Genomic DNA, 21,657 nt, shown 5'->3' on the forward strand with positions numbered 1-21,657 from the left:
AAGTGACTCTTAATCTCACAAAACAAACTGAGGGTTGCTGGGGGGGGGGGGGGATGGAATGTAGCTCTTTTTAATTTCAAAGAAATTCTTCATGGTGGTAAGCCATAAATATAATAAATTTATATGATGCTTTCCCAAATGAAGACTATTATCTTTCTACCTTTCTAAGTCTTTATATCTAAACACACTGTAGCCCTGTCACTATTTTTACTTAATAAGAAAAAAAAAGAAAAAGAAAAAAGAGAGAGACTCCATTTACCAGTGAAACTCTTTAATGCACAATACATAATGCATTTTTATTTCTTAGTTGTGTTTTTTTTTCCAGTTCCCAACAAAAATAAATAAACATTAACATCTTGTAAAGTACTATATTCTCCTTCAATATCTTAAGGTACACAATTATCAAAGTTGATATTGAACACAAACAAATTGATACAATTCAGTACTCTGATAAAATCCATTGTCAAATAAGTTAGCTTAAACTGTATGCAATACAACTTTATGTTCCATAGCATCTTCAATATAAACTGTATACCAAAATGGCTCTTGAACTTAAAAAGTGCAATTACAGAGTGCAAAAACAGCAAAGAGGAAAATATACGATCTTACAGTTAGTGCCATCCAGTTTGGATAACAGACATGCTTTAGACAAAATTACTTTTCGCTAAAACATTAAAAATTTACATTGCTTTGCAAGTTGTTACTCCCTTTCTCCCATATGAGTAAGAGTAGAAAAAAATCAGAAAATATTGGGCAGCAAGTTAAACACATTTTTTCCCTCCAAAGTCCACAAGGTGGACACTGGAGCAAAAATGACAATGCGGATCAGACATGAGCTTTTCAAAACAAGATTACTGAATTCAACAGAAATTAGAAACTAGTATGTGTATTTCCAATACAAAAATTGACAATCCCTGACAGCATTTGTTCTCAGTACATTGGATAAATATAACCTCTTCTAGAAATATATATAGTTAGAAATCTGTAAAATAAAGAAGATAAATATGAACCCAACTCTTTCCATTGTTTGTAGGAAATGTATATTGACGGCAACCATCTGCTAGGTGTGCTCAGCATTATCCTCATTAAAACAATTGTTTCTGGCCTATTTTCACCCATAGAACACAGTCTAGGCCATATCTCTTTATTATTTAATATCCATTTATAAATGAAGATTTAGATTTTACAGGGGCTAGTTTCTTGAGCATCCTTAAGATTAGAAACACAGCAAACTATTTACAATTAGTTACATACATAATATGAGTTGATATGTTTAAGACAAACCAAGATAACTCTCTTTTTGTAAATAAAATATGTGAATTGCTGTTGATTTCTCAGTAAGTCAATTTGCTTTGACACCATCAAGATCACTTAAAATAGGCAGACTCCATTTACATCTAGTGGGTGTCAGTAAGGATGTGTAGGACCTAAAATGTGTTCTTACACAGCACATTTGACTTCAGCTGGATTAAATGGGAGCCAGAAATATCCTTTTAGATCTCACTGAATTTCATTTTATTTCTCTTTAGCTTGTTTTTAAGTTTCATATATTTTGAAAGAGCTACAAATGACTATAGTTCTATGATCGGGCTCATGAGTACATGTGTATTTGTATATGAATCTGTATATTTTATATGTATTTTATATATGTATATTTTACACACACACACACACACACACACATTCTTCCCCTAAAGGTAAGGGACCAGATACAATACTTTGGGAAAGAGTCTTACAAGAAAACCAGGGTACCAATGAAGGGATCCATATGGAGACAAATCCTGGCACCTGGCAATTCAGAAGTCAGCCATGATTCATTGTCCCTCTGTCGCCCTTGCACCTGCCAGGAAAAAAGGCAGGAAAAGGATAGACCCTCCCTGGCAACTGCGGTTCCTTATGTGGTTGCCCCAAGCACCCTTCTTAACTCACGGAGACCATGTGCTCAAACACAAGGAAAACCTGTCTCTTCCCCCCAGAATAAACAAAAGACAGAAGACAGGGCCCTGGTTTCATCTCAAGTCTCCAAAAGAAGGCATTTAGGTTAAGTCTCTACATTTTACAAGTTTTCAAATGAACTTGTTCATTTGGGAAAATACACTGTGATCTATTTCTTCCATTTCCTATATCAGGAGATTATTTTAAACATATAATCTTAAGTTGTAGAAGGAGCTACTTAACTGCAATGTTTTAAGTTAAAACTCTTTCATAGAAGATGAAATAATTGTATTTCCATCTTTGGACAACAGATAGAATTCTTGTCTTGTGCTTTAAACTTTGGACTATAGTCCCTCAAACTTTGGACTATAATTTAATCTTAGGATTCTTAGTCAAAGTCCCTACAAAAAGAGGTACTCTTGAAGAGAAGCCCAAATGTGGGCTCCAAGTGTGGATTTTTTTTTTTAATTGTCTTGTGAGCAAATTACATCACATAAATGTACTGAAAAGAAAAGCTATAAAATGCCTACTATTTACATGAAAGATGGTATGAAATGAAGTTGTCAATTCATTTAATGCAAGGAGACATTGGAGGTGGATGACGCATGTCCTCAGGAGCTGTGAGGTGGAATAAGGAGCTGCCCACCTGCCTTCCCGAGCACTAAACACAGCCACAGGGAAGGATGGGGGTAGGACGCAGTCCTTCCCAGTTTAGGTTGTCCCCAGTGTGTAGCCTTTAGCCCAGGATCTAGACTGGCTTCTCCTCAATTCCCATTGCATTAGTGTTTTAATACATAACTCCATGCACCAAGTCATACATCAAACTACAATACGGTCAAACCAATCATTGTTAATTGGAGGAGTAGGAAAATACACTTATTGAGTTGATCTGACCATATATTTAGGCTTAACAGAAATCTGTCATCTGTGACACTTCCTGAGCTACAAACTAGACATCATTCACTCCAAGACATTGTGTAGCCAGCAACTAGCTTTGGAGCTAAGGCATTTAGTCCCAGGAAATTATTTCTTACAAAAATATTGACTTTTTTTCTACATTATATATTTCTTATACATTATATATTAGCAAATAGTCTGTCAAAAATAAAACAAAAATAAAAAAATACAAGTATATTAAAAATGTATCATTGTAGACTTAACATGTGATCCAACATAAATATTATTAATAAAATAGGAATAGTAACATTACTAGCCATGCTATGACTCCCTGTCCATAGCTTAATGGCCTCATTCAGACTTGTGACAATGCTGGATCCCTTGACGTCACCCTTTCGTATTCTTTCCTGGGTTCTTTACTTTTCCGATTTCTGTACCTAGAAATATTCAGAAATGAAGCTGTTAGCACCATAGTTAATAGTAATAAGAACAAAGCTTGCTAACAAATAAACCAACATGTGGACTCAAAAGGTGCATCAGCATAGTGTCTCCGGAATGATGAAGGTCAACAGGTTTAGGTTGGACAAGAGGAAAAAAAAGAGGGAGAAAGGGGAAGTGTTCTGTGGTCAGTTGGAAGAGGAAATGGTGAAACACAGTTAAAGGACTTCTCTGAGACTTTAACATGTCATGAAAATTACAAAATTCCAGAAGAGCATGGGACCAAACGTAAGCCTGGGTGTTTCATTCTCTCTCTCTCTCTCTCTCCTTTTTCTTTCCTTCCTTCCCTTCTCTCTCTCAGTATCTCCCTCTCTCTCCTTCCTTCCTTCCTTCCTTTTTTCTTTCTTTCTCTCTCTCGTTCCTCGCTCCTTCCCTTCTTTCTTTTTCTTTCTTTCCTTTCCTTTTTTCTCTCTTCCTCCTTTTCTTTCTTACTTGTTTCTTTTTCTTCCTTCCTTCCTTCCCTCTTTTCTTCTTTCCTTCCTTCTTTCTTTCTCAAAAACCAGTATTTCTGGGGCACTTGGGTGGCTCAGTTGGTTAAGTGTCTGCCTTTGGCTCAGGTCCCAGGATCAAGAATCACGTTGCTCAGCAGGAGCCTACCTCTCCTTCTCCCTCTGCCCCTCCCTCTACTTGTGATCTCTCTCTCCTCTTGCTCTGCTCTCTATCTAAAAAAAAAAAAAAAAAAAAAAAAAAGAAAGAAAGAAAAAGAAAAAAGGAAATAGCAGAGCTAATAGTAGAGTTAAATCCATATGTTCCACCACTAAAACTTCTTCGTAAATATCATTGTAGAATCTACCTTATCCTTCCAAATTATACTTTGTTCATAGTTTTATCTAGTTTGTAAGTCTGTATTGTTTAAAAATAGTCTATAGAAGCAGGTGCAAACCCCCGGCTTACCATCTGCAGAAGTAGTATATGGAACCAGCGACTATGATAAGAAACAAGATAACGAGAATCACAGTCAGCGCCACGTATTCTTTGCTCAAGGGCTTTTGGACGGTTAAAAAGAAGTGCTCGCATCGGACACCAGTGTACCCCACTTCACACCTAAAGAAAAATACGAGAAAAAGATCAGTTATGTAAAAAAGAAATTATTATTATGAATTAGTTGTCTAAGAAGTAATCTCACACTGTCTTGCAAGAATTCAACAAGGTTTGCCAAAAGTTGGGAGACAGGAATCCAGATACTGACCCTAGAGCAGGGCCAACATTGATAAAGGGCACCTCACTGCTCAAAGCTCAACCCTGGGGGTAACAGGACAAGCTGGCTGAGGACCTCCAATGGTGTTTGTAAGGTTTGTAGGGGGGAGGTGCTTTTTGTCTAAATCAGTGCAATTAACTCATAAAACAGGGCTGAGGTAGACGTCCAGTGGAACTGCCATCGCGACAAGTATGAGAAAGAGCCACCCACGCCTTCCCCACTCTGCAACCCTGAAGTGTCTGTATGATTGGAGAGCTACTGTTTGTTCCGTACCTTTAAAAAACTCACTTAATGAAGTTCCTAATAGCTTGTATAACTGCCTGCTAATAGTATGTATAGACTACGGCCCATGGAAATAGAGGTCAACTTCAAAAACTAAAAAAAGTAAAAAAATAAAAACCTAGAATATAGGTTTAGAAAAAACCACAGTTTTTTGTTTGGTTTTGGCATCTTACCTGCAGTAATTCTGACCCATGTCCACCAGGTAGATGCACTGTCCGTGCAAACAGTAGCCGTTCATGTCGGAGTCACACTTGGTTATTGACACTTGAGCCATACGTGGGTTGTCTTCTACCTGAACTGTGATGGGAATGGAAAGCTGGATATATTTTGCGGCTTCCTTTAAAGCATTCCTCCCCCTTTCTTATGATAAACACTGAACTACTGTAGCAAAGTACGTCAGGTGCCAATCAGCTGAAGAGAAATTTTAGGAGTAGGAAGTCGCTGTAGTTATCACATTCTTTACACCAATAAACAAACATTTGGCCTCTAAGGAAAATGTCCCACAGACTAAATAAACAAAGTAAGACCTGGGGATTTAATTCACAAATGAGAATCTTGAAGGACAGAAAAAGCAATTTTAAGACACACAAAAATCATTATCCTCCACACTTGTTCACTTAACCCAAGTTTGCCTGATTTTTTTCAAATCTCAAAATAAGTGTGCTGTACGTTATTCCAAAAGCTATTGCAAACTAAATCCATTAATTAATTCAAGAGAACAAAATTCTACAATGGGTTTTAAGACAGGAAGGCATGTTTTAATGCGCATTCCCCAATTTTTAAAAAATATTTTATTTGTTTATTTGATAGAGAGATCACAAGTAGGCAGAGAAGCAGGCAGAGAGGGGGTGGAGGGAAGCAAGCTCCCCGCTGAGCAGAGAGCCCAATGTGGGGCTCCATCCCAGGACACTGGGATCATGACCTGAACCGAAGGCAGAGGCTTAACCCACCGAGCCATCCAGGTGCCCCCGCATTCCCAAATTGTCAAGGCTACTGTCAAAAACACCAATCAAAGCCTCCTCAACATCTGTAACCACAAGATCTGAACTACGCAAATCCTGACTTACAGGTGTCTTGGATAGACAAATACAATAATGAAAACAGGAGCCTCATTAGAAATAGTGTTGGAACCTGTATATAAAATTCACTTTAGGATGATTTGGCTACTAAAATGTGAAGGATGCTTATGAAATAATCAAACAATAGCATTTTGATTGTAATACTCCTGCTCCAACAAACAAACAAAACAACAACAACAACAAAAAGGAGGGACTCAGACCAAACTTCTAGAGAGCCCAATGATGAAGGAGGACAAGAGAACAAAAATACTATTTTGAGGGGGTACATACACCCCAAGGTTTATGGCAGCATCACCTACAATAGCCAACCTATGGAAACCGCCCAAGTGTCCTGAGGAAAGGACAAAGTGGGGTGACAAACTGAGGAAGGGACAAAGAAGCGGTATATACATACGTATACATGGGTGCGTATATGATGGAATGAAACCTTGCCATTTGCAGTGATGTGAATGGAGCTGGAGAGCATTATGCCAAATGAAATAAGACAGAGAAAGACAAATACTCTATGATTTCACTCATATGTGGAATTTAAGAAACAAATGAGTAAAAGGTAAAAAGAGAGAGAAAGAGACAAATCAAGACAGACTCATAACTCTAGAGAACAAACTGATGGCTACCCGAGGGGAGAGGGTAGGAGAATGGGTGACACAGGTGGTGGAGATCACTTGTGATGAGCACCGAGCGATGTATGAAGTGCTGAATCACTATAGTGTACACTAGAAACTAATAGTACATTATATGTGAACCAACTGGAAGTTAAATAAAACTAAAAACAAAACAAAACAAAACCTAAATAATGGAGTCATAACACAAAGGAGAACAAGAGCGAAGGTGAAATTATTGTGGGAAATAGGTTGGTTCCTCAAGACAACCCTCAACTCAATACTCAGATAAGATCTAAATTAGATCTCCTCTTCCAGTCCCGTCTATGTTGCTACAAAAGTTGGGTATTCATCCTTTCTGATGGAGGCATAATTCTCCATAGTGTATATGGACCACATCTTCCTTATCCATTCGTCCGTTGAAGGGCATCTTGATTCTTTTCATAGTTTGGCGAGCATGGCCATTGCTGCTAAAAACACTGGGGTACAGATGGCCTTTCTTTTCACTCCATCTGTATCTTTGGGATAAATACCCAGGAGTGCAATTGCAGGGTCATAGGGAAGCTCTATTTTTAATTTCTTCAGGAATCTCCACACTGTTCTCCAAAGTGGCTGCACCAACTTGCATTCCCACCAACATTGGAAGAGGGTTCCCCTTTCTCCACATCCTCTCCAACACACGTTGTTTCCTGTCTTGCTAATTGCTATCTCAATGTGGTTTTAATTTGAATCTCCCTGATGGCTAGTGATGATGAACATTATGCTGAGTGAAATAAGTCAAGCAGAGAGAGTCAATTACCATATGGTCTCGATTATTTGTGGAGCATAACAAATAACACAGAAGACATGGTGAGATGGAGAGGAGAAGGGAGTTGAGGGAAATTGGAAGGGGAGGTGAGCCATGAGAGACTATGGACTCTGAAAAACAATCTGAGGGTTTTGAAGGGGTGGGGGGGTGGGAGGGTTGGGAGCCTCGTGGTGGGTATTATGGAGGGCACGGATTGCATGGAGCACCGGTGTGGTGCATAAACAATGAATTCTGTTACACTGAAAAGAAATTTAAAAATAAATAAATAAATAAATTAGATTTCCTGGACCACATCCAGAGTCCTCGGGAGTCCTGGAGGGAACCAGACCACGCATCACTTCTCTTTGGATTCTATGCCTACGCACGGTGGTTGACAGGTATTAAGTACTCCATAAGTATTTTCTGAATGAATGTTTTAACTAGAAAGAAAGGGCATCATTTGTCCCTTTTATAAAAAATAACAAAATATATTGATTATCTACTGAGTACAAAGTTTAAATTTTCCCATTTTAGCCCGGGATCCAACCTCTAATGATGGATTCACAGCAAAGCCAGATGAAATCAGAATCTTATTTCATTGTTTCCTATCTTCTTAAGATCTAATTTTTCTATATAACAAGATGCCCAGTCCCTCTCCCACCAGTTAGTCTTTTATATAAAATTTCCAGACCACTAGTTCATAAGGGCATTAAAAAAATGATTCTAACCTAGCAGTTATCCCCCCCTTTCTTCTACGCTATCACATATCCGTCCTCTTTGAGTACATTTCTGTTACAAACGCGTGATGTGCTGATGCCCTCTGGCAAAGCTGGGCTTACCTAATGCTGTGCAGTTATCTTCAGATTCTCCCAGGATGCACGAAGGAATCACCGTGGTGCCCAGAACTGCTTGGAGAAGATGGAGACCTATTTATTGGGGAGGAAACCAAATATATAAATAGTGCTTCAAAGAAAGAAACCCTGATTAGATTTCCAGATAACCACAGTACTCTAGGGTCATTTTAATTATTTTAAGAATTCTAATTTGATTCATCAAAACCATAAAAGAAACTAATTCATGAAAACAGGCACATCACTGAAAATAAATGAGCCCCTGGCTCCCTATCCAAGGGTGAAAAACTTGGCATAACATTCCTGGTTACAGGGCTGACCTGCTCTAAATGTCAAAGACCTGATTGTGAAGTTTTATTTCTTAAGAAGCTTAGCAATTGATATTGGAGAATTTTCACTATTTTCATCCTCGGAGTATTCAGAGCAACGCTCCAAAGTAGAACCTATCAACAAAAGAAGGCTTTAATCAAACTCAGGTTCTATTTCCGGTGGCAACAAAACAAGACTCTCAACCTTAGATATGTTCCTTGTTGATCTAAGTGCCTACATTACTCTTTGCATGGTACTACGTGCAAAAGTAGGTGTTAATTAATAAAATGTAATCTAAGTAAAGTCAGAACATATCCTATCTAGTATGGGAATGAACGTCCATCCTACATGAACCACGGAGCCCCAGAACCCAGTTTCCATCGGCCCCGCAAAAGTCTGAGGTTCTTTATCATGTATTTACCACTTAAAGATAAACGTTGGAAAACAGGCTCCAGAATGACTCCAGTAGTTTCTGACTTGCAGAGAAAGCAAAAGAAGGATCCTTTAAATTGCACCTGAAGAGGATTTAGCTGCTTCTGTCTAGGAGTCGAGCGTTTGCCCTTCACCCTTCTTTCTAGTCGACAGGAGTAACGGTTGTATAGTAAGTACTAATGGCAGCGAGACCATTAGTTGCCGTAGTTGGCAGCATAAGTGTTGCCAGCATAAGTTGGCAGCATAAGTTAACACTTATGAACACGGACCATGCGCAGACGTGGTTCTTATCCTCCTCATCATTTCATCCACTCGACGAGTCTCGGGAGAAGATGCTACTGTTATCCCCGCTAGACATGAAAGAAAACGGAGCCAAAGAGAGTTTAACTTTCCCAAGGGTGCATAGCAACGCTGTTAATGGGCCACATCATGAACTTGGAAAGGGGCAATAATACTAGAGGATAATAACCATCACCAGACAAACCAGGGTAAATATAATTGAAGCAGGGTATTTAATCCCGTAGGGAGAAAACAAAATATGATGGAAAGGCATTCCTGGGAGAAAGTTCCAGTTATGTGATTTTGGAAAACTTAATTAACTTTTCTGGGTCTCAGTTTCCTCTACCTTCCAGAGTTTGGGGGTGAATTAAATGAAATGATGTTTTTCCAAAATGCCCAGCCTACTGGAGACTCCCATCAGAGTGCATGATGCCCTTGATCCTGCCTCCAGTTTTAGCACTGCACGTGGGTAGTGCCCTCTACTGGTCTCTACTAAGATTACAAATCTCTTTGTATTTGGCTATTTTAAAGAATGATTTAATCCACTTAAGAAAGGATTTTATTTTTTTATTTTTTCTCAACCAGAGATGTCTATATTTTAAGCATATTGCATATTATTGAGGTGCTAAAAACGGAATTACACATCAGCATCATAGCTTATGGTTTCATAATGTTTCAAACTTGACCCTTAGAACAATCCTATTAAGTAGCTATTAACCCCAAACGACCTAGTGCAGTTAAATTAAATGTCTTGTCCAAGACGGAGTATGTTGTTAGTGACCTTAGAAAATAAGAGTTAGGAATTCATCTTTGTTCAGCAAGTCTCATAATCTTTCAGTGATTTGACAACACTGTTTGGAAAAGTTGAGAACTATCTTCTCACTCCATACTTCTCCTGCAATAAAAATACTGCTTCCATCGGTCTTACAGGAAAAATAAATCATCTTTCTTAAATGCCAAAAAAAAAAAAAAAAAAAAAAAAGGCTAAAGTCTGGATTTCATTGTCATTCTAACAGAGATAGAAAAAAGATAACTTTGTCTACATAGCCTTTTGTGGAAGGTGGGGCTAGATTCTCATCCAAGCCAATTTTGTTCTGCTTCTCAATTTGATTCTGCCATGAACTTTTTCTATCAAAGAATTAAACCCTCTAACTCACACAGTCCACTCCACACAAACTGGCGCTCTAGATGTGTGTTTTTACATCCTTGACACGCCTATGCCTAGAAGCTTCCTCAACTAAGAGAAAGGCTTTGGCCAAAACGTTACCAATTCTCTGGCCAACCCGAGGGCCACCGGGCAAACATCCATTTGAAGCTCTTTTCTCCAGCTTTTGTGGAAATCAGAGACTAGCCTTTCCTGTTTGGATTTGCTGACAACAGCAACCTACAACTATTACAGAATTTAGCTAATTGTCTTGGGGTTTTGCTTCTTAGGCTTTTTTTTTTTTTTTTAAGGTTTTTAGTAGTTGTTAGTTTTCCCACTGGTTCCACCTGGTCAGGCCACAGGTGAAATATTTGTCTTTGTGAATTAAAGAATGTTCAGTGCAGGGCGTGCCTCCACAAAAACTGGGCTCTCCTAACCTGTGACGCTCCCTTGGACATAGTCCATGGCTTGGGGATGGTTTCTATGAGAATCGTCTCATGAATTCAACATCCGGGTCTTTTACAGATGAAACTGTACATACTTTTAAATATTTTTCTCAGATGAAAGGCTGCAGTTCCATCGTGGATGTACACAGCCAAGCAAATAGCAAAATGGGTGCGAAATCCCAGTCCCTCTGCACAGCTCTGTTGCTTTAAAAGAGTGATTCTCAGTCTTGCTTCATCTCTGTCCCACGCCCTTGCGAACTCTGGCAGAACAGGAGGACGAGCAGATCCAAATATTGAAAAAGTCAACCCATGGAGAATTCTGACTGATATCCACCACCCTGTCACCCTTAAGAATCACCACTCATTATTTTAAAATTATACCGGGAAGGAATAGATGCTCAAGTCCTATACATATATTTCCTTAATCTTAGAGGGTTTTGTTTTGTTTTCTTTTTTTTCATGATTTAGTGTTATTTGAACAGTGATGGCTTCTGATTCAATTGCAAATACTCTTTCTGAGTTTTTAATCCTTGACCACAGGTCTCTGCTAAGAAAATAATTCACTAGGATATTAAGGATCTGGGATTGTGTCAGTGTACCAGAAAACAGATCGGGTGAAAAACTCTAAGTAACAAAAGTACCTCAAGGCCTGGATGGCTCAATCGTTAAGCGTCTGCCTTCAGCTCAGGTCATGATCCCATGGTCCTGGGGCCCGCATCCTGCTCCTTGCTCAGCGGGGACCCTGCTTCTCCCTCTGCCTGTTTTTCCCCCTTCTTGTGTTCTCTCTTTCTCTCTCTCTCTCTGACAAGTTAATAAATAAAAGCTTTAAGAAATAAATGAATAAAGTATAGAGGAATTGTGTGCAAGGTGGTATGGGGTAAATGATCTGTAAACTCAAAAACTGGCTTTTGGGACTCTGTTCCAATAATGCTATAAAAGTCAAAATTCCTTTAGAGGCCATTATTTCTGTCAAATCTCCAAATGCGTTTTAGGAATTCGAAGCACACCCCTACATCTCTCCGCCTTCACCTTTCAGAGACTGTTTCAATGACATCGCAAATGTGCCAGCAGGAAGTGGTGTAGGTGACTCACAGGATACAAATCACCTCTGCTCTGTGAGTCAGGGCCGAGCCTACATCCTTACACAATGCTGGGCCCCGTGCGTGGGAGAGGCGGAGGATCTTCGTCCGAATGGGGGTAGTAGCACTCAATGCCATGGGCCCCCAACCACTAAGAAGTGTTTGCCCAACGGGAATGCCAGAGGTGGGAAATGTCTTTATTTCACATGGTTTCTTCTGACCTGCCTTCCTCACAACTCCATAGAGGGGCTCATCTAGAAGGAGCCTGGGATCCGGTGATGGGTTGACTGACTGGCCGATTCTGTGAAGTCAACTGGTAATTCTCAGGGATAAAACGGCTCTCCCCAATAACAATGAAGCAAATCAGAGCGAGCCCAGGTAAAAGGAGATCGGTACAGAATGAAAGGAATGCACCTCATTTTCCCACTTTGAACTTTTTTAGAATATTTAGACCAGAACAGTAAACTCATAATGAATCATAATGTTCGCCCAGCCCAAACAGGGAGCAAAATTCGCTTTGTTCATGCTTTTGGTGTGGTCACATGCCTCCCCTGCTCATGGACTGTTAGTTTCCTACCTTCTTCCACGCAGACTATAATTTTAGGATTTGTATGTAACATAGGAGGCTTGTAGGGTCTTGTGGGTGAATAAGCCTTCCACATATCCAGATGCCTTCTCATTTAAGATTAAAATCCAAGTATTAGAAAAGGTCTGGCTTCACCTTGGCACAACAGATCCTGAAAAGAACTACTGTCAGTGTTTCTTAGCAACCGCCTACTTTTCAGAGAACTACAGAGAGAGAGAGAGAGAGAGAGAATATAAACCTTGCCTTTTTCCAGCCACCATTCTCTTCCTACAGTTTTTCAGTGTTGACCTTATAACTAAGCTTCCTTAAATAATAAATGTAAAAACCAGCTATAACTGTTTCAAATAACACAGGATGAAACCAGAAATTGGTATGTTACAAATAAGGACTTCTTTTAATTTTGAGTTGTAAAAGGTAGCCATAGAATCTTCTTGTCAGATGGCAAGAAACGATTTAATAGGCCAGGCTTTTTAATTCATAGGCATTAAATAATACTCTTCAATTCTAGTAGTAATTCCTAAATCATACTTCAGTGTGCTCATACATTTTAGTCTGCATACAAGACCGTACTTAAAGCTATTCAATCATGAAATCAGTGAGTTAAAATGTGAAGATATAGTTTATTTTACCTAAAAATGGATTTAAAGATGCATATCTTATTCATAATGGAAGTGCTCTCCTAAGAGAATGCATATCAACTCTCGTGGAAAGGGTACGATTTATATTCATCTGGGTGTTTGGAATTTTGTGATGAAGAGCTCTCCATATGGGACTCCCATTCTCTAAAAGCCAAAGATTCATCTCTAGAGTAGTATTTCCAATGTTCTATTGAAAATCCTTTTTTTCTTCAAGAAAAAACCCTTCCTACCTTTAGTCTCATCCATCTTGCTCCCCACACCCATTCCTACTGACCCAATTCAGACATTGAAATTATTATTAGATTATTATATCGAGAGACAAATCTCCTAAAGGAGCAACAGTCTGGAATGTTTGCCATAGGCCTTCTTTTCATCATGGCCATATTGTGGCCTGAAGCTTTGAGTACTTAATGGTATTTTTAAAAGCATACTAATGAGCATATCATTCATTCTTTATAGAAGCCTACTATTGAAAGTGAAATTCAAAACAAATAGTTTTAAATAAGTGAACATCAAAAAATGGGTACATAAAAGGTCATTTTAAAAGCCTCAAAGTCAATTACTTTTTTTCTTTCATAGAACCTATATAATGCAACTAGCACTTTGGAAGCTCTAAGAAATTTTACTTTGCGAAAATGTATTTTTTGGTTAACATGGGAAACTTCAACTTCAGTGAGAAACACATATGCAGCTGTGGTGGAAAGAGTGGAAAGGGCTTAGTTATGCCCCATAAACGGGAAATAAGGGGAGCCCCTGAGCCTCGACTGACTCCTAGTAATCACGTATCTTAAATTATATTTGTCCAATAAATATTGATGTTTTTCCGTATGCAAGAGATTGAACAAAATGCTGAAAGGAAAATAAATGCAGAAGACAGAGTTCCTGTCCTCAACTGAGTTAACAGGCTAGAGACGTGTGGGTGTGCAGGAAAGGAGAGAATTCATAGGTGATGCCACGTTTCTGAAAATACCAATGGTGGTGCCGTAGAGAGTAGAAGACATTGGCAGAACAGTGGTTTTGTGGTGGCAGCTAGTGGACAGGAAGGGAAGACCTCATGAGTAAAGGACTTTGAGGTTGTAGTTCCTATATAATCTGTTTCTACTTAGGAGACATTTGGGAATACCATTCTTGAATAAGAGAAGACAAATACATTTATGCAGTCTATTTGAAAGTCATATATGGAAATATGACCATTAAAGGCATAGGAGCCATTCACATGTTCCAAGGGAAATGATATGGAATGGAAAATACCAGAACTTGGGGAAAGAAGTGATGAGAAATGGATAGAAATGGCCAAAGGAACTGGAGGAAAAAGAAGTTCAGGGTGGTGGGATCCAAGAAAGCACTAAGTTTTAAAAGGAAGCATGCGGTGGTTAGCAACACAATGATTGTAAGAGGTATAAAGAGTCATCTTTCTTCAGGACAACTGGTGCTAAAATCAGCAATAAAAATTTCTGACTTGACTTTTTTTTTTTTTTTGCTTTTTTAAAATTTATTATTTTTGTTAACATATAATGTATTATTAGCCCCAGGGGTACAGGTCTGTGAATCGTCAGGCTTACACACTTCACAGCACTCACCACACCTCCCAACGCCGACTTGATTTTTTTAAACACTAGCATTGATTTTGTATTTGCATCCAGCTTACCATTAATATTAATTTTGTTTGCCTTGGCAACTTGAGCACTGATTCAGACTGTGAATTATGAGTGGTGACGTGTTATAGCAATGGAAAATACACGAACCTAGTGGTTCTCAATCTGGAGTAAAACTGTCCACCAGGGACATTGGACAATGTCTGGAGACATTTTTGTCTGTCACGACTGGGTACGCGCTACTGACATCTAGTGGCTAGAGACAGAAGTTGCTGCTAAACACTCAGCAAGGCCTAGGAGAGTTGGCAACCAAGAATTACCTGGTCCATAATGTAAATAAAGCCAAGGCAGAAAAAACCTGTACTAAACCTGTGAGGTATGGAGTCCACTTCTTGTCCAGGTAATACTGTCATCCCCCTGCTCCTGGGTTTCCTTATCTCTGAAAACAGACCTCAGGAATGGGGTAGACTGGGGCAGGGGGAGGGGGGAATGGAATTTAGATTAGATTACTCTAAGGTTGCTTTCATGTCTAAAACAATACTTCTCTTTCTCTTACTATCCATCGTCCAGTCATATCACTGCTTGATGGCTTCCTCTCTGTCTCTCTCTCTCTCACACACGCACACAGTGCAGATATGCTTGAATTTCATTAGGCATACCATCAGTGAATACAAACTATATTAAGTGACAGAAAAAAGAAAAACAGGGAAGAAAAAATATTAAATTTTATTATTAAACATAATTGAATTTTCAACAACCATGGCTTAGACTCAAAGTATTTTGCCTCTCAAGCACATTTTCAGAAAACAGTTTTGAAGTCTACAGATAGCGGTGAGGACTCTGAAAAAAAGTACCATTCCAGTCATGCAGCCAACAATCACGTAGAGCATTTTGGTCAATAACAGTATGGACGGTCAAAGAGAAACACGGCAGGAGTCAGGAGACAGGGCTGACGCGTACAGTCGAATGTGAAAAGTAGGACCAGGGATGGGCACCTCGCAAAGGAGAGAGAGGCGGCCTGCAGGTTCACTTGGGGGTGGTGGGAGGAAGGAGGAGCAGGTCACTAAGAAGGCTTGAAACTTCTCTTCAGTCTTAAAGGATGAGTAGAGCTTGCGCTAAAAGTAAAGTGTGAGCTCGGACACAGCAGAGGGCATGGAGTATTCAAACACGGAACCTTACAACCTGGCTTACTCACTTCTTTGGAAGTCTGTTTTCTCATTTGAAAAATGGAATTGATAAGACGCTTCCTAGCTAAAAAGGGCATTATTGTTAGGATCCAATGAGGCTTTTTCAAAGAAAGTACTTGATGATGACCATAGCTCTAATTTTAAAAGTGCTTTTTATTATTTTATAATAGCATTATATTTGTCACATCTATATACAATAACCTGAAAACACTTTATAGATGAGATACCTAAGACTCAAAGAGGAATAAATCTTCCTAAAAGTATGAAATAAAGGAACAGAGGTATGGACTCTGTTCTTTACACTAGGTCTCTTGACTCAAAACTATAAGGTTTGACATATATAAACATGTGTGTGTTTATCTATATATATGAGAAGGAGGCTTCCGCCTCCTTATCCTGAGGATATTTTCAGAAGGATTTGTTTTTCACTCACTTTCATGCCTCAAATTGAAAATTCAGTATATTTTATCTAAGAAATTATAGGTTAACATTTCTTTTGGGACAATTATCAAATCGTCTTGTGTATCATAAATACTATTATAGGGGTGTCTGGGTGGCTCCGACGATTAAGCATCTGGCTCTTGGTGTCGGCTGGGGTGCTGGTCTTGTTCTGAGATCAACCCTTGAGACCAGCTCTGAGAGCAGAGTTGGCTTGGGATTCTCTCTCTCTTTCTCCCTTTGCCCCTCCCCCCACACCCCTGCTCTCTCTCTCTCTCTCGGCAATGAATGAATAAATCTTTAAAAGAAATTATAATTTATTTTATAATTTTAAGTATAAATAGTGTCCTTGTTAACAAAATCACAGCTTTCACCTAGAATGTCACTGAACCTTTATTTGCCCTGTAACTAAACACCAACTTTACATCAACTGCATTGTCAGAGGACACTGAATTAGTTGTATTAGTTCGTTTTTTCGAAGTTCCCAGAATTGCCATACCAAGGTGATGGCTGTCAGCGTGCTCCTCCCTAAAGATCTCTCCTATTAAGGCTCTGGGGAGTCTTCCCATTGTCTCCAAAGGAATGTTTCCAAAAGCAGTCACAGCCATATTACTTAGACTATTTGCATAGGCCTATATTCAGAGTGAAGCTTGAGAGTTGTGGGAACCACGCCTTAACTTACCATCTCTTCCAAGAGGGTTTCTCACATTTCATTTGCATCTCTTAACTGATCATTAACCAGAAAATCTAAGAGTCTTGGGCAAAAATGGATGGAGGCATTCAAATTCAATTTTTCCAAAGCAACTAAAAGTGAATATTGTCTTTTTTTTTTTTTTTTAAACAGAGAAAACATATTTATTTCCTCAGTGTTAATAGAAATATATTACAGGGTCACCTGGGTGGTACAGTCAGTTGGGCATCTGACTCATGGTTTCAGCTCAGTTTGATCTCGGGGTCCTGGGATCCAGACCATGTGGGCTCTGGGCTCCCTGGGAACTCTGCTTGGGACTCTCTCCCCCTCTCCTCTGCCCCTCCTCCACAGCACTTGCTCTCTCTCTCTCTCTTTCAAATAAATGAATCTTTTTAAAAAATGTGCTGTAGATTCCAACTTAGTCCCTTAATAATACTACATTAAATTCACAACACTATAAAAAGATACAAAGAATAAAAAAGACATAGATACCCTTCTCTTTGATTGATTTACTTAATATACATCAGGCAAATGCAGAAATAAGGCCTCAATCAAGTGATAGAATGACTATGTGGGGGGAAAAAGCCATTTCCTGGGAACCGTGTTGATGAAAAATGCTGCAATATGTTAAGTAAAAATTCAACTATTAAAGAAAATAGTCGTGTGCTATCTGGGCCTGGTTTTGAGTGATACCATAAAATACCATTCTTATACATATGCTTGTCCCCATAACAGGTTTAAAGTTTTGGGGCAGCCCCCAGACCACCCTGAAACTTCCTCATTAGAACCTGTAACTTATATTCTGATTCTGATAATTAAGCCCCTTCGCCTCCCCACACATGTTTCCAGAACAACCACGCTGTTTACTATTTCTAAATCCTTGTAATGCATTGGATTTCACTTAGGGTTCGTCTCCTCACTTGTCCTAGGGCTAATCATACCTACCTCATACAATAATAATTTTTTTAAAGATTTTATTTATTTATTTGACAAAGAGAGAGCACACGCACAAGCAGGGGAAGCGGCAGGCAGAGGGAGAGGGAGAAGCAGGCTCCCCACGGGGCAGAGAGCCCTACTACGCAGGGCTCCATCCCAGGACCCCAGGATCATGATCTGACTCAAAAGCAGAACAGACTAAGCCACCCAGGCACTCCTCATACAGTGATTTTAAGGAATAAATGAGATGATACCTATAAAACACTTGACACACAACATGGTTAGCTCGCATTTCTTGGGCTCTGCTCATTTCTTTCCCACTTCCTGGATTTGGGCCCCCGTGCTGAACCACACACCCCAGTCACCCAAACTGCTTACATGGTAAGATGCTGGAGGAAAGCAGGCAGGTGGTGTCCATACTCAGGCAGTTCATAAGCTCTCAGAGTCAACAGTCAAGTTCTGAGCTGAAGCAATGTCTTACTGAGACCTGTGCTTCTCATATTCTCAGGCAAGAATGTTTATTCTGCTCAGGTCTCAGTTGCTGTACAAAGAAGTAGGACTAACCTGTCTTGGAGATGGTGTTCAGGAACATGCTCAGAAGCCCATTTGGGTATCAGTCAAAGTGTGGGCTTCTAGATAGGGAGCCTTTCTAAACATTAATTGCAGAACTCAAGATGAAAATTGCTCTTCTTTGCTCTGGAGCAGTCACAAAATTAAAAACGGTATTTCAGTTCTACAATTGTAGATTACTTAGAAGTGTGTTATCTAGTTGGGAGAACCTCAATCCTTTTACATAGTAGTCAGTAAGCTAAAAGTGCCAGCAAATCCAAGTGTGAACCTTCTCAGTTCAGCCCTACTTTTCTGCGGGAATTTGGGTCATACTTTCCCACTACAGAAAGCAAGAACATCAATATGAAATATTTATGAAATGTAAAAGTGACCAACTGATCGTGTGAATGTGCAGCAATTTAAGTCCATATGTGTTGGAGACAAGAGGATGAGCTGAAGTCATCTACATTTTCTCCCACAGTCATAAAGAGACCTAAGTTGCACACACACAAAAAAGTATCAAAATATTTGTGAAATCGGAAACAAATTTCTTTTCAAGAACAGACATCTGGGGAAAGTATTTCTAGGTAATCTTTTGTTTGGCGTGGGGAGGCAATTTCAGAAATGCCAGGTAGCCTTGTCTTTTTTACATGTACTTTAGAATAAAACTATTGGACTTGCAGACCTGATTAGGGTATAGAGATATGATAGAGAACTTCAAACAGGAACTTTCCTAGTGGCAGAGAAATATCTAAACAAACTGGGAAAACAGAAACTGACCTAGCTCATTTGGAAATGGGCTTGGCAGCTGATGAAATAGGTGAACTATAATTAAGTAATGCAATAAAGAAGTTAAACACTTTCATGACAACAAAAACACACACAACATACTCTCTAGGTGGGTAGTAACCAGGTTATTCATAGGCTCTTGCTGTCTCAAATCAGAATATTCAATGAGTGGCCCAGAACAGACACAGACATTGTTCCGATGCAACCCTACAGGTGGAAGGGAAAAAACAAAACAAAACAAAACAAAACAAAACAAAACACTGAGCCATTCTGACCTCTAGGTTAATTTCTAACTCTAGGAAGACTGTCTGTCACCTTTCCAATTAATTGTATTCCTTTCACAGAGCCTTCAAAACAAAGATAGAAAAGCCACATTATTTACTCAGAATCTTCTAGCAAGTCATTCTTAGCAGTTTTGGCAGACACCACAGATCCAGTTTCTACTTCTCTTCCTAAACGTGTACAAGTAAGTCCCAACTATGCATAGTATGCGTGTCATTAGGTCTCCAAGCCCTCAGATAAGGCGTGTCGAAATAATGATTTAACTGTCACATCCTGCAGAGGTAGAGTTAATTTGTTAGGGGAATTTGCCTCACTGCAGCCCCAAGAGGAATGCGGGGCTGGCAACTTTTATTTCCTTATTAAAATTTTCCTATACACCTCCTAATTCTTCTTGAAATGGGGGGAATTAGAGAAAAACCATATATCTTTTTCCAAACCAGAGGCGTCACGAAGGATTTTTTTTTTTTTTTTCCCTGTTCACAAGAACTGAATCATCTCAAATACAGAAAAGCAGGCATTAAAATGCACTTATCAATTACAGGCTATGGGCAGCGATACGCAGCAAGAGAAAAGTGCGGGGTCGGCCTCCCTGGGCGCGGGCTTTCCGGAGGAAATCGGAAACCTCCAGGTGCTGGGGGTGCAGGGGCTGGCAGCCCCGCCAGGACCCGCCCAGGCCCCTCCAGCTCCAGTTCTCAAGAGCAACGTTTGAATCTGTGACCCCCGGAGCTCCCGCAAAGCTGCCCCCGGAGACGCCAGCGCCCCCAGAAGCTCGACCAGACTTGATGGAGAAAACTGCCAAGACCGGAGGAAAAGCACTTCTTACCAAAAGGTCTCTTTTGCAGGGCTCTAGTCTCTACTCGCGCTCTAAGTCCCTGTCCCCCCAACAAGACAGAGCAAAACCCGGAATGTTAACCGGGCTTCCCCGGTCTCCGGATTTCTAGAACTGGCAGTTTTCGAAAAGAAAGAAATGAGGCTTTTCAACGTTTTATTCGGCCTGGCACGGAGCCGCACGAAGTGCTGCTGCCGAGCACTGAGGGCAACAGCACGCTTTTCAGTAAAACACCTCCGGCAGCCCGCACCCCTTCCCCGGCCCACCCCGTGCAACGGCCCTGCCCTCCCCCGGCGGGAGCGCCCCACGCACGGGCGGAACCCGCGGCGTCCCGCGAACCCGAGCGCACCCCAGCCTCGGGGGGCGAGCGAGCGCCGGGCGGGAGCGCCCGAGGCCGGCGGGCGGGGCGCCGAGCTCTTACCCAGGCACAGCAGCAGCGCGGGGCCGCGGGGGGCGCGGGGGGCGCGGGGGGCGCGGGGGGCGCGGCGCGGCTCCATCCTCCTTCCCGCGGCGAGCGGCGCAGGGGCCCGGGCTGCGGGGCCGAGGCGGCTGGAGCGCACTTCGGGGGGCGGGACCCGCGCGGGCTGCGGCGCGGCGGCTGGAGCGCGGCGGAGAGCCTGGACGGGCCACCCGACGGCCGCGGGCCCGTGACGCCAGGTGTGTTCGGCGAGTGAGCTCCGCGGCCCGGCCCGCGACCTTTATAGTTCGGGGAGGAGGGGCCAGGGCCCCGGGGCGAGGTCCGAGGAGGCCAGTGTCACAATAGGCCCCGGGGGAGGAGTGGCCGAGACGGTCCGGATGTCACCCTCCCTTTCTGAACACCTGGACGCTTGAGGAATGAGAAAATGCCCTCCTGGCTAGCCGGGGACGACTCCCCAAACTTTTCCATCTGCGGCTCGACTTCTGCGGAAGGAGCCGGGGAGCGGGGACCAGACGGATCGGTTTGCTCTGGGGGTCCCCTGCCCTGGACTGCGCGGTTCTAGCTGCTCTGCGGGACAGGCCCAGCTTGCATGGGTCCGCGCACCGGCCCGCGCTGCCCTCGCCGCGTGCGCTTCGGAGGGCCGTGCGCGTGGGGGACTCGTCACGCCTCAAGTCGGTCTTTCCCGTCTGTACCTCCCCTCCCAGCGGCTCTGCTTCCAGCTGGGGGCAGGCGTCTACCTTTGACCCTCGAAGTCTAGTCCAGAGGAAAAGCCCTGCGTTATTTTTCCCTCTGTCCTGTTTGTCATCCACCAGCCTCTGCTTTTGATGGTGCTTCCACGAACGTTGCCTTAATCCTCTCTCCCCTGAACAAAATCTGTCCATGACGTCCGGCTGCCCTTCAG

At 41.3% G+C, this 21,657-nt stretch overlaps 1 protein-coding gene across 1 annotated transcript; it reads right to left on the reverse strand.

The window, feature by feature from the left end:
• Positions 1 to 254: 254 nt before the first annotated feature.
• On the reverse strand, positions 255 to 21,365 carry EREG (epiregulin). Its single transcript, XM_059159099.1, has 5 exons — positions 20,760 to 21,365; positions 8,118 to 8,204; positions 4,984 to 5,107; positions 4,225 to 4,374; positions 255 to 3,269 (listed from the first exon to the last, which is right to left on the reverse strand). Exons 1-5 carry the CDS (start codon positions 20,833 to 20,835, stop codon positions 3,188 to 3,190), a joined length of 519 nt encoding a protein of 172 aa, XP_059015082.1. The 5' UTR covers positions 20,836 to 21,365; the 3' UTR covers positions 255 to 3,187.
• Between the last annotated feature and the right edge of the window lie 292 nt (positions 21,366 to 21,657).

The sequence above is a fragment of the Mustela lutreola genome, chromosome 1, assembly GCF_030435805.1.
Source record: "Mustela lutreola isolate mMusLut2 chromosome 1, mMusLut2.pri, whole genome shotgun sequence".
Taxonomy (NCBI): domain Eukaryota; kingdom Metazoa; phylum Chordata; class Mammalia; order Carnivora; family Mustelidae; genus Mustela; species Mustela lutreola.